At 37.7% G+C, this 13762-nt stretch overlaps 1 protein-coding gene across 1 annotated transcript in view; it reads left to right on the top strand.

Moving 5' to 3' along the window:
- LOC136886745 (fatty acid synthase) overlaps positions 1-13762 on the top strand; it is a 367163-nt gene that overhangs the window by 249347 nt on the left and 104054 nt on the right. Inside the window, exons 22-23 of the mRNA XM_067159549.2 lie at positions 6378-6734; positions 8389-8587. Of these exons, the coding sequence (XP_067015650.2) occupies positions 6378-6734; positions 8389-8587 (556 nt within the window). The remainder of the gene's footprint in view (positions 1-6377; positions 6735-8388; positions 8588-13762) is intronic.

Below are 13762 nucleotides of genomic sequence, written 5' to 3'. Positions count from 1 at the left end.
AAGACCAAGCTGATTGTATTCTCAAAAACACCAAAACAGGCCTCCCTTTACATCAACAACAACATCGTCCAACATGTATCTTCTATCAAACATCTTGGAACTCTAGTTAACCAGCATTGTGATTCAAAATGTAAAATCTTATCCAGGACTGGACATGCAAAAAATATGTTCAATACCATGAGGACCTTATTCACCAGCCGAGAACTCAACCTCCAGCTCAGAGTTCGAATGTTACGGTGTTATGTCTTTCCTGTCCTTCTGTATGGTTTCGAAGGGTGGACGCTTAGCCCTTTATTGGAGAAGCGTATTGAATCTTTTGAAATGTACTTATACAGAAGAATACTCCGAATATCTTGGATAGAAAAGAAGACAAATGAAGAAGTCCTCAACATCTTGAACAAGAAGAAAGAGCTTCTCATAACCATCAAGGAGCGTAAGCTCAGCTACCTCGGGCACATTATGAGAGGTGAACGATACAAACTTCTCCGACTGATCATTCAAGGGAAGATTGATGGGAAAAGATCTGTGGGAAGACGGAGAAATTCCTGGCTGAAAGACTTGCGGTGGTGGTATGGACATACGTCGATAGAAATCTTCCGTGCTGCTGTTTCGCGTGTAATCATAATCAATTGGATCGCCAACCTTCGAAGGGAGACAGCTTCATAAGAAGAAGAAGATATCAATCTCTTCTTGACGTTTACACACTCCAACACTTCTCCTTATTTCCTCATTTCGTATTCTATCTCATCTTGTCTTTCCCTGTATGCTGCTCAAGAACCTCGTTTCAGCTGCTTGTCTTACTTTGGTTCTGCTTAGTCAACGTCCAAGCTGCTGAAGCATAGGTCAGTATAGGTTTGTAATACAACGGGTATAAAACCTTCTTGCACTTCATTGGCACATCTTTGTTCCATAAACTGTCTCTCACACACTGATAGAAACTTACTGATTGCTGTATTCTTAAATCAATTTGTCCATCCAAATTTCCATCTTGTGACATCATGCTTCCCAAATATTTAAATTTTTTCACTACTTCAAGAGGTTAATTTCCTATTTTTATCACTCCCCTGGATTTTCTGTTACCTCTCGTCATGATCAAACCCTTGCTTTTTTGCAGTACCAATCTTCGTTCCAAAATTTCTTATATCCTCATTCCATAAATCAACTTGTGTCTGTACTTCCTCTTCATTATCTCCCCAATCTAAAATGTCATCAGCAAAGAGTATAGACTTTACTTGCTCACCCATCATCTTCTCCTTGATATTATGTAGAATTTTGTAGCACCCTAGTGTAGGCACTCCAGTGTATAACACACAACTTCACAAAGAAATATATATGAATTGTACCTTAAAATTCTTTTAGAAGAGAGATGTTCATTACCAATGCCAGGGACCCACCCATCCCACCCAAAAAAGCATGTTTACTTTTATAACACAGCGAAAGTTTCACGCGCCATCGACTGCCATCGACCATTAGCCGAGGCAGCTACGAGCACGGCCATTCGCCGACATGACATCATTCCCATAATTCCTAACTTGCTGCTTTCGTTACCAACCCGCGCAGAATAAAAACACAGCAAGAAACACGCCAAGAAAAATATGTAAGTTAGTAGCTGTAACCTATCTTTCGAAATCCAGGCCAAGCTCTGTCATGGGAACAGTGGCCCTCTTTGGGGGCCACACTCCCTTCAAGAGGCACATACTGCCCCCACGGAAAGAAAAAAAGTAATTTAGTAGTTGTAACCTATCACTACAAATCCAGGCCAAGCTCTGTCATGAGAACAGTGGGCCCTTTCGGAGCCACACTCCCTTCGAGATGCTCTTAACTATCGCCGCGACGCATACTGCCCGCACGGCATGAAAAAGTAATTTAGTGGTTGTAACCTATAACAAATTTTGCAACAACAGTCCGTTGGACATTTCCTTAACAGTTGGCAACAGTTCGCAGATTGCTGGCAGATCATAAACGACGCTCCTATCGGCAATCCCGTGAACTAAAAATAGAAGAGCATCACCGGCTGCTGAGCTTCCGTGTACAGCAGGCAGAGTGAGTGGAGTGCCTACACTAGGGCTATGCCGTAGAATTATATCTATGATGATAATGAGGAGTAAGGGAGACAATACAACTTCCCTGTCTTAAGCCTGTCTCAACTCTGAACCATTCAGTTTGACCCACCTTGGTTCTAACACGACTTTTGTAATTTTGATATAATGCTGTTACCATCTGCATTGTTTCTTTTCCCAATCTGTGCCTCTGTCAATGTTTTCCATACCAAATTCCTTGGGACATTGTCATATGCCTTTTCAGTGTCTATAAACAATCCCTCTCCATCGTTTGATACAATGTAAATATTGGGTCAAATGTGGACCTGTATCTTCTGAATCCATACTGGTGTTCTGCCAATTTTCCCTCTACTCTGTCTCTTATTCGTTTATTCAAGATTCTTTCAAGGATCTTAGCTGTATGGGGTATCCTTACTACAACCCCTAAATACCCTCATAACAATGTGAAGGGATCTGTATCCTTTCTTTATAACTTTGTTAATGTGATTACTCCAATGAAGATCATTCCTAAGTACTGACAGTGTTCCCTATAAGGACCCTTCACCCCATCAACACAGCAATTAAAACTGAGAGGACTTTTCCTCTTGGCGAAACTTACATTCTGACTTTTCATCCTGCATCCTGTTTACCATCATACCATTCTCTGTTGTCCATTTCATAACACTGTCAAAGTGTTGTTTTTTTTTTTTTTGTAGTTGCTCACAATCCTGTAACTTACATACTACTCTGTACAGTAAACATTATCTGCAAAATGCCGTATCTCTGATCCAGTTCTTTATTTATATGATTTATATATGTAAGAAAATATTAAAAGCCTCCGTGGCTCAGGCGGCAGCGCCCCAGCCTCTCACCGCTGGGTTCCGCTGTTCAAATCCTGATCACTCCATATGAGATTTGTACTAGACAAAGCAGAGATGGGGCAGGTTTTTCTCCAGTTACACCAGTTTTCCCTGTCATCTTACATTCCAGCAACACTCTCCATTAACATTTCACCTGTCAGTCATTTATCACTGCCTCTGAGGAGTGCGACAAGCTTTGTCAGCTGGCACATTTCCTATTCTCGCCCCTAGATGGGGGCTTCATTAATTCTATTCCTGACCTGGTCGAATGACTGGAAACAGGCTGTGGATTTTCGCTTTTAAGAAAATATTAATGTCCAGTAATAACACTCCTGGTGGTACTCCCCTCTTAATAACTACAGGGTCAGAAAATTCTCTGAGTTCTATTTTCTAGAAATTTAGCCACCCTTCAACCACATTTTTGTCTAGTCCAATAGTCCTCATTTTCTTCAGTAGTCTCACATGGTATAAGCTATTAAAAGCCTTGGATAGGTCAATAGTGGTACAGTCTATTTGACCTCCTGTACCTAAAATACCGTATTTACTCGCGTATTAGACTATTTTTTTCCCACTTTTACAGCCAAAAATAATAAAAGGGGGTCCAATATGTGATAACCTCAAAATTTTGTGCAGCGAACATATGATTTCTAGGTTATAAAGAGCTATAAATTGTACGTAGAAACATTCTATACTATTATTAAACAGACTTAGAATGCATTTAAGTTATACTGGCTATTTTCGTTGGAAGGCAGTATTTCTAAATGTAAAAAGACAAAAAATGGTGAACATGACTTTTAGACCTACGGTACATATAAAAGTCTGTTTTAGTTATTCATATCACGTAATTCGTTACATCTCATTAATTCCTATGGTGAGGTTGATGTCAGGAAGGGTATACGGCCGTAAAAACTCGCTACGAAGATTCGTCTCACTTCATACTCGATCCCGTAGAAGAAAGGGATAAGGGTATCGTGTTATCATGTAAATAAAGATTGATACAAAAGAACTTAATGGCCAGTCATTTGTCTCTGTCAGTTCAGCAGTAGACCTACCACACAGTAAACCTGATCACTGCTTTCATTTGAATTATCGCTTTATGCCGCCAACTTCCCTGCCTTGCTACCGGTGTGTCGGCATCAAAGACTTTAATATTACTTATCTAGACTCACAGAGTGCACTGGTGCTATGCAAAAAAGTGAATATCTTCGTGCATCACCATGTTGCGGGTTCTTCAGTTTTGAATGCATGGTGATGTTTACAGTTTCTTGTGTGTTTTTCATGATGATTCCTACCAGTTAGGGGATCTGTGGTTGTGTTATGTGATAAAGTGATAATTTATAGTATTGGCAACTATTTTTAGTGATAAGTGCGAGCTTACATTGATCGGTGATATTAAAGGAGAGTAGGCTAAGTGAAGCCTTAAGTGCGGAGTGGAGAATTATTCACGATGGTGACCTCTTGTGCAGCTTTCAATTGCACAAATCGTTATCAGAAAGGATCTGGCATTTCTTTTCACAAGTGAGTAGAAATTGAAATGTTATAAAATTACCATAATCGAGAATGGGCTACAGAGTGGTGGATTCAGGGATGTATGGACGTGGCATTCTCAATGTTTAGGCTTCTTCTTCTTGGCGTTTTTCATTTCATTAGGGACAATTCTTAAGACCCAAACAGCTATTCTGAATAAGCGCACATTTTGTTCTTACATGGGCCTAGAATCTGAAAAATATCATTGATCAAGCTTGGTAAACCCATCTATTTTAGGTCAAATTATGACTTCAGATTATCAACAATTATCAGGAAGATGATTTATTGATACCATCATCCATGTTTTCACATCTCCTTTATAATAAAAGAATTGTTAAATATGCTGTTCCAGAGAAGTTTGACTAGGCTGACCCCTACTTTGCACTAGAAAACACTAATCAAACTACATGTTTAACCTTTATATTCATATGTGCTTAATATTCAAGCTCCTTTATCTTCTTCCTTATGTGAATCATAATGCTCCTGTAATAGAAAAGTTAGAACACATTTTCAATTTTAATTTGTGCTCAGGAATCTCCTTTCAGTTTGAGTTTATAAAATCAGTAGGCCTAATATTGGTATTTAAGATGAGAATAGTATGAGAGGGAATTTCGCATCCTGTTGTTGGGTATTCAGCCCGAAGGCTGGTTTGATCCTCTGCAGCTCCACCAACAGCTGTCATAAATAGCAACAACCGCTAATATTTCTCAACTAAAGTAAACTCGTTTCCTCATCCCGAGGTGGTACAGCTCTTTTTAGACACACCCCCAGTGGAGGGGAGTTATATATACCGCTTTTATCGCATGTCAACCTTCCCTGCCTCACTCACTCGAGGCCAAAACTCTGACTCCACCTTGGAGCCCAACAGTCACTCCCAGTCCATCACTTGCCTGGGTCCCAAGACCTAAGAACTGAGAACTTAAGAACTAAGAACTGCCTTCACTGACTGACATCTCAATATTTATACCATTCGATCAACCATCTAGAATGATCGACTTCTGGAAGAGTTCGTACAACACTCTAATGAAACACACTCGAAACATCGATCAACCAGCTAGTCGAATGGGTACTCGAACTTTCCTTCAGTATTTAAAAATGTACATGGAAATATCTACAATATTCGTAATGTCTCTACATGTATCTGGATAATAAAACCTTACAGTAAGTTTCCAGAACCCTTCATATACACCAAATTATAGTACAATAAGTCTAACATACGATCATTATGGAGTTTTCTGCCGCTTTCGTCTATCTAGATTTTGAGGTTAAACAATACGTATTTGAGGTTTTATACAATTTTATACTACATATTTACAGAGAAACCATATACTAGTCATGTTTAACACTTAATAAAAGATAATTTAGTATTAAATAGACTATAATTAAAATATATTAAACATAATAATTGAAGGTTTTACACCAGTTACGATGTCGTACCTACGACACACTTTCTTACGAATTTGAACCCATTCCTATCTCTACATCGCCAAAACTCTATCTGAGTTAGTGTGACCTTCAACTGTTAAAATTAATATTCACCAGCACTTTATAAAATCCATATACCAGATGCAGCACTGACATAATCTCTTCCAGGCATCATTGACACGCTCAATTAAAACAGGATGGCATCTCATCGGCACCTGTTGTGTAGAGGGAAAACAGCAACAGTTTTCTTTTCTTTTCAGACTTATTAGTTATGCTTTCGGTATCTCAGTTCACATTTGCTGATTTGTGCATTCTGGTAGAATGTACAGTATTTCCCACTTGTACCCTTCTGCTGATCTGCTTATCCGACCTTGCATCTTCCGTTATTTTAGGGATGTGATTGCGGCAAGTAATTTGATTACTTTTACTCAATTACTCCCAAACCTGCTTGTATATTATACGTACATTTTTTAGGGTTGTATTACTGTGAATACAACTTTGGTGATTGTTGTGTTTTCTTTTGCAGAATATTGAGCAAGGTTTTGAATTTTCCGGGAGAGATCCCAGCGGAAGGAGAGTGATGGGTCTGATAATGGCTGGTACTACGGCAAACATCATTGACAGTTGTCCAGAACTTACGTGGGACGTTCCAGACACGTGGACATTAGAGGATGCAGCTACTGTCCCTGTTGTGTACGCCACAATCATCTATGCACTAAAGGTAGAGGGTCGCTTGGAGCCGGGAGAGACAGTTCTCATCCATGCCGGAAGTGGAGGTGTTGGTCAAGCAGCCATCAATTATTGTTTATTCCATGGTTGTACAGTGTACACCACCGTGGGGACTCAAGAGAAGAGGGACTTCATTAAGAAACAATTCCCACAGGTCAGTAACAATTTCTGTAATTCTTGAGATTCATTCATGTACATACGAGGGCCATAAATAAAGTAGGGCCAACGTAGTCCAGACACTCACAGGAGATCGGGCATGCACAAATACAAGATGGGAGTGGTCAGATTGTCGATGTGTAGTGTGCATATGATGGGCATCCAGTTGGGAGTGTTGTTGCTTTGTGGCATGGAAGTGAAGAGTGTCAATTTCACCACTCTAAAGCATGTTTTCAAAATGTCATCAGTGTTCGTGTATTAAAATTGAGGTTGCCCATGGCAAAAATGTATCAGGATGTTATCGAGAATTACGTGATGCCTGTGGTGAAAATGCCTTACCATATAGGATGGTTGCACGATTGGTGAAGACGTTTCGTGCGGATTGGAACGAGACTGTGGATTTGCTCCCCACTGGCCAGCCAGTCTTCCACACTCATCATCTTCTAACAGTTGCCCTCCGAGAGCTTCCTTAAGTGGTCCAAACAAATGGAAATTGCAGGGCAATAAGTCCGGGCTGTAAAGAGGATGATCAAACCTTGCTGTAAGCCTCTGACAGACCTCCAAACGTTTCAACTTCAGATTTTCGGTCAAAAGACAAGAGACCCATCTGGACCACACTTTACAGAACTGTAGGTCATTTGTGATGATTGCTTGACAGCTCACATAACTCATTCCGACTTGTTCTGCAATTTCTGATGCTGTCACCCGTCGATCGTCGTCAATAATATCTTTAAGCGCACGAATATTTTTGTCTGTAATGCTGGTCAGAGGATGGCGATCGTTTTGCTGATTTTCCACATGTTCTTGAACTTTTTATGCCAGACAAGCAGATGCGTCCTTGGCAATGTTTGATCACCGAACTGTGCAGTCAATCTCTGACAAATTTCCACCGCTTTAACTCCTTCGTGAGCAAGAAATTTTATAATTATGTCTTACGCAGTGGAGGGGTGGACCTTTTGCTCTGACACTGTGAGAGTTACTGATGAAACTGCAGGAAATATCTAACAGCATGCTCTCTCCACTCCTAACGGTCCTGCCTAAGTATAGTAGAAGTGTGGGGTCAGTCCTATCAACTGTTGATGTTCAGGAGCAAAAATCCTGTTTATATTTGATCAAAGTTCATATATAAATATATTACTTGTGGTATAGCATAAAATAGTTAGTACAGTATATATTCCAAGAGAATTAATGATATTTAATAGTATAGTATATGTATAGTCATGCTTTTTTAGAGGATATTTTTTATGGATTGTTGGACTTCTGTCTATTACAGTATACTTTGTTTAACAACAATAAATTCTATTCTAATGCTCTACGAAACCATTTCATTTTAGGCTTCTCACTATGTTTTACCATATCAGGTTTGATTTCATTAATTCCTGCTGCTTTATGTTAATATAGGTTAATTACCATCCTTTAAGTAATTTCACTGTCATTGTTGTTCTCCTGCCTATTGTTTGAGACTTCAGCAGAAAGATTTCCCTTTACATTGGGAAGAATTTTACAATAAATTAATTATTTTATACTGTAAGTTTATTAAGTAATTTTTAATAAACCTCAAAACTCTGTCAAGTAGAAATAGAACATTCATCTGCAGCCACTAGGAAAACTCATTGTTAATAATACTGCATAAATATTGTCTTGTTTTCTAGATAACAGATGACTATATTGGCAACTCCCGCGACTCAACATTTGAGGAATTCATCCTGCAGCGGACTAATGGTCGTGGAGTGGACATGGTCCTCAACTCTTTGGCCGATGAGAAGTTATATGCCAGTATAAGATGCTTGGCCAAAGGAGGTCGCTTTCTTGAAATTGGAAAGTTTGATATAACCAAAAATAGTCCTCTGGGTAATAAACCTGGTTTCATGATTTACCTATAAAATTAGTATCGTAAGATATGAATTTCATTATGATACGTATTGACAAACATTCACAATTATAAGAATTGAAGGAAGGTCTGCCTGTTCAATACAAATTAATATTTGATGTCAGTCATACATACATACATACATACATACATACATACATACATACATACATACATACATTAGAAACTGAGTCCAACCATCGTCGTCTTGGTCTTCCTCTACTTCTCTTACCCTACATAACAGAGTCCATTATCCTCCTACGTAACCTATCCTCCTCCATTCGCCTCACCTTACCCCACCACCAAAACCGGTTTATGCATACAGCTTCATCGATTGAGTTAATTCCTAAATTAGCCTTTATATCCCCATTCTGAGTACCCTCCTGCCATTGTTCCCACCTGTTTGTACCAGCAATCATTCTCGCTACTTTCATGTCTGTTACTTCTGAATAAGATATCCTGAGTCCACCCAGCTTTCGCTCCCGTAAAGCAAAGTTAGTCTGAAAACAGACCGATGTAAAGATAAAGTAATTTCGTCTGGGAGCTGACTTCCTTCTTACAGAATACTGTTGATCGCAATTGCGAGCTCACTGCATTAGTTTTACTACACCTTGATTCAATTTCGCTTACTATATTACCATCCTGGGAGAATACACAACCTAAATACTTCAAATTATTGACCTGTTCTAGGTATGTATCACCAATCTGACATTCAATTCTGTGGAATTTCCTACCTACTGACATCAGTTTAGTCTTCGAAAGGCTAATTTTTGTAGTGTTGTTATGAGACATACGCCTCCACAAATAAATAACAATAATAATAATAATAATAATATAATAAAAAGAATAGGGAAATAGTAAAATAATACAGTAGCGGCGATTACACATCAAAACTTGGAAACGTGACGGATAATTTATAAATACGCAAAATTGAACCAAATGCAAGGGAACACTTACAGGCCTAATAATGACAACTAGTGAAGGATTGTGGAAGGTGCAGGATCCCAATTGAGGTCTATGAGAAGGTATGACGTTATGGGGAAGAAAAGGTTTACGATAATCCACCACGAAATTAATAATATTATTAAAATTAACAAAATACGACTTCAAAAGAAACAAATAAAAGAATGCAGATTAGCAGATACTTAACATATTAAAACCAAGGATGTTTGAATAGAGTTGAACAAAGATACACATCCACAAAACCGGAATCAAGACCTAATCAGGATAGTAAAATACGGTTTAACATATTAAGGTGATACTGAATTAAACAAAATGCAGGTGTAAGAATTGAAATTAGAAACAACAGGGAATCTAGAGCAAACTCAGACACGTTGGATTTAAATCAATGAAAATCACATTAAACGCAAAAATACCAAAACACAGAAAGAATTAAATAAAATCAAACATAATCAGAAAAGGATAGAAATTGCATAGAATTAGCACTTACCAAGCAGGGTAGGCATTCCCTGAGGGTAACCCTTGAGCGCGAACGCACTGGAGTATGGTCAGATGGAATAGACGCGGCCTAATCACATCATACTCAGAAAGCCGGCAGAAGACCGGAAATGGCCAGATCACAAACAGCCAATAGGCTATAATTTCCACTAGATTCCAATTCTTTTCGCCAATTGGAACGCCCGTTCTTTTGGCCAATCCAATTGTATGATCATATATGGTCATATTAAGATAGTTAGCAATTTCTCAAATATTCCTATTGTAACACCTATTTCAACAGCAGTGACTGCACGTGCAGTATAGGATGCCTCAAAATTAAAGCACCTTACAAAATTTTCCGTCAGATTACATTTTTGACATACAGAATTGAAAAAATTATTTTCAAATAATTCTTCAATAAATTCTTCAAGTTAAAACATCCCAAATGTCTTTTCTTCACGCTTGCTGACATTAATTTAAATGATCAATAACATAAAATTTAGATACAAAAAATCACTTCAAAAATAATTCTCGCATCTTTCAATGTTCATTTACAGTTCCCTAAATTACATTTTTTAAAAATTATTTCAAACATATTCAAATTAATGTTTTCTTCCAGTTACATAAAAAGTATTTCAGCAGAATCCAGAGTTCTTATTTCTTCATTTTTCACAATACAAAAATATTACAGACAAAAATGAAATCCTGCTGTCCTTTCTTGATAACAAAATTGCAATTCTGCTGTTGTTTCTTGATGACACACCTGTCACAATTTTCATACCATACTCATTGCAGCTATTTTCAAGTTCCAAGATATTAGACTGCAGGCTTTCGGCACAATCTGCCATTACGACCAAGTCGTCAGCATAGGCCAGACTGCTTACTACATTTCCACGTACCTGAATCCCTCCCTGCAATTTTATACCTTTCAGCAGATGATCCATGTAAATTACGAACAGCAAAGGTGAAAGATTACAGCCTTGTCTAACCCTTGTAAGTACCCTGAACCAAGAACTCATTCTGCCATCAATTCCCACTGAAGCCCAATTGTCAACATAAATGCCTTTGATTCATTTTAATAATCTACCTTTAATTCCACAGTCCCCCAGTATGGCGAACATCTTTTCCCTCAGAACCCTGTCATATGCTTTCTCTAGATCGACGAAACATAAACACATTTAGATTAAATATTAACATTAAATACATCATGGGACCAGTTTCGACTCTTTAAGGGTCATCCTGAGCCATTACAACTAAAATTGTCAATGAACACTCAGTAAGAAATTGACATGCCAAAATTAAATGTAGATCCAAGAATGTGGGCAGGATTCGGCAAATAATAATCATCGTAGATAAAAGAGATGTTGTCATAATTATTTAAATAACAAGCCATGCTGGCAAACTATGATGGAGGATGATCACTACTTTTAATATTAATTCACGTGCTGTTGAGGTACATCCAAGTATTAAACAAAGAAGATGGTACAACATAAAATAATCCCCTATTCATTCTGACAAAATTTTAAACATTTACAGTATCAATTTTTATTTTATTCAAAATTTTATGTTAAGTTGATTGTGAGAGATGCTCTTCATTGGAAACTAGAATATTCTGGCATAAATCTGGAAAGAAATCAAAAAAGAAAAATTTACGGTTGAATGCCGTCAAAATCGGCTTGAAATTGTTAATCATAATTTTGCATAATTTTTCACTGAAAATTGGAGTTAATTTGATGATCAAATAAATGAAATCATTAAAATAGATCATTATTCTCATGACTGAATCTTGTTAACCATTAATTAAACTTAAAAAAATTATCTTAGCACTTCCTCCATGAAAACAGAAATAAAATAAAATAAAAGCAACACCGAAAACTTCGAAACAAACGAAGATGACACACAATAATGAAGCAAACACAAAATATACACGTGTCACATTACCTTGCTGAAATAAATCACAATTCTCAAAACGCATTGCCAATTACCAGAAAAGAAATCAATTGAGCTCTATATTACAAAATTTACACCACATGGTCACACGCATATCATATTCGGGTGATGAAAAATTATACTCACAAGCTCGGGAAAATATTACAGTCCTTAAATATCAGTGTGGTTTGGGGATAATATGACAAATAATCAGCTGCAGTCATTTGCAATGAACCTAATACAATTAAGAATGTCATTGACCAGAGGAATCTACATGTAATGTTACACTGCTTCGGAAATCTCATAAAAGTTATGCTCATCTAATATTGTTATCAGGCAGAAGATTCATAAAAGTCAAATATTTTTAAAAAATTAATTCATTAATTTATTTAACACAATGTGTACAATCAAGTTTTTCACCACTTTGTCATTTCTGTGATTAGAGATTGAGGTCTGTTTACACATTCCACTAAATGGTATTTAGAGCAAGGATTATTATTTCTTGCAGAGACAGTTCTCCTTGGGTTCATGGAATGCCTCATTCTGGCAGATCCTTCCATGAAACCCGTGGACAGCAAATCGTGTATATAGATGTCGAAGTTTGAAATTCGGTCCCTTCCAAATTTCTGACTTCATTGCATCAGTCTCCATTATTTCTTGGGGTATCTCGTTGGCTTTTTTCCATCTCTCCCTCATGATAGTTTTATATGCATGCGTTTCCAATAGATCAAAAACATGCTTTATGTCTTCCGTGAAGAAGGTTTCCTGTGCTATTTTATAGGTGTAGCTATTTCTTGAGAATTTTGATATTGAGAGAGCTCTCTTAAAAAATCTTGCTTAGACACTTTCTAGCTTCTTAAGGTTGATCAGGGACAAGTAAGGCCAAATTAATTGAATACCATATGTGGCAGTCGGCATAACTTTAATTTTGAATAGTTTCATCGCTGTTGACAGGGATAGGTTTTGGAGTTTGGGGATGCCGTATGAGACTTTCGTTGCTGCCGTAGCTTGCTCCTGTACATGTAGGAAGAAAGCAGTTCCAGTAGTTTGTAATACGACAACCAGGTATTTGAAATTTGATATAAATTCTAAAGGTTCCTCTGCGCATTTTAGTTGATCCATATTAGATATTCTTCCTCCCCTTCTAAATTTCATAGCCTTTGCTTTGGAACTATTTATTTCCATACAATTATCTTTCGCCCATACCCTAATATTCTCCATGGCAGTTTGTAGGTCCTCACGGTATCTTGAGAGGATGACTACGTCATCCGCATACCTAAGCAGTTTGACTGATTTTGAGTCTATAGATTGCCCATGACTGATCTTGAATCTGTAGATTGCCCAATATCCAAGGTCATTACGTTAAAGAGAACTGAACTCATCGGTTCCCCTTGTAGAATACCCTTGGTTTGAATGATACTCCTCAACATGGTGATGCCATCATAGATTTTTACATAGTTCATATTTAAAATTGACTTCAATGTTTCTAATTCACTATTGGAAGTGCCTAATATGTTTTCCAACTTATGGGTAAGTATCCTTCTGTTAATACTGTCAGATGCCTTAGAATAAGAACAGTCTACCAGGTTGCGCTTAGGTTGTTATTGTTTCTTGCACAAGATTCTGCACAGCCTGTAGAGTTGATTTCTCCGGGGTAAAGCCATATTGATTCGATGGTATGTGAGCACGTAGACTTTGTTCCATCCGTCTTAGAAGGAGTTTAGAGAAGGTTTTGAACATAACATTTTCCAGGGCAATTCCCCTGTAAGAGTTTGGATCCTCCTTCTTCC

Source organism: Anabrus simplex, chromosome X (genome assembly GCF_040414725.1).
Source record: "Anabrus simplex isolate iqAnaSimp1 chromosome X, ASM4041472v1, whole genome shotgun sequence".
NCBI classification, from domain to species: domain Eukaryota; kingdom Metazoa; phylum Arthropoda; class Insecta; order Orthoptera; family Tettigoniidae; genus Anabrus; species Anabrus simplex.
The sequence above is the reverse complement of the archived record's forward strand: the minus strand, read 5'-3'. Positions and strand labels throughout refer to the sequence as shown.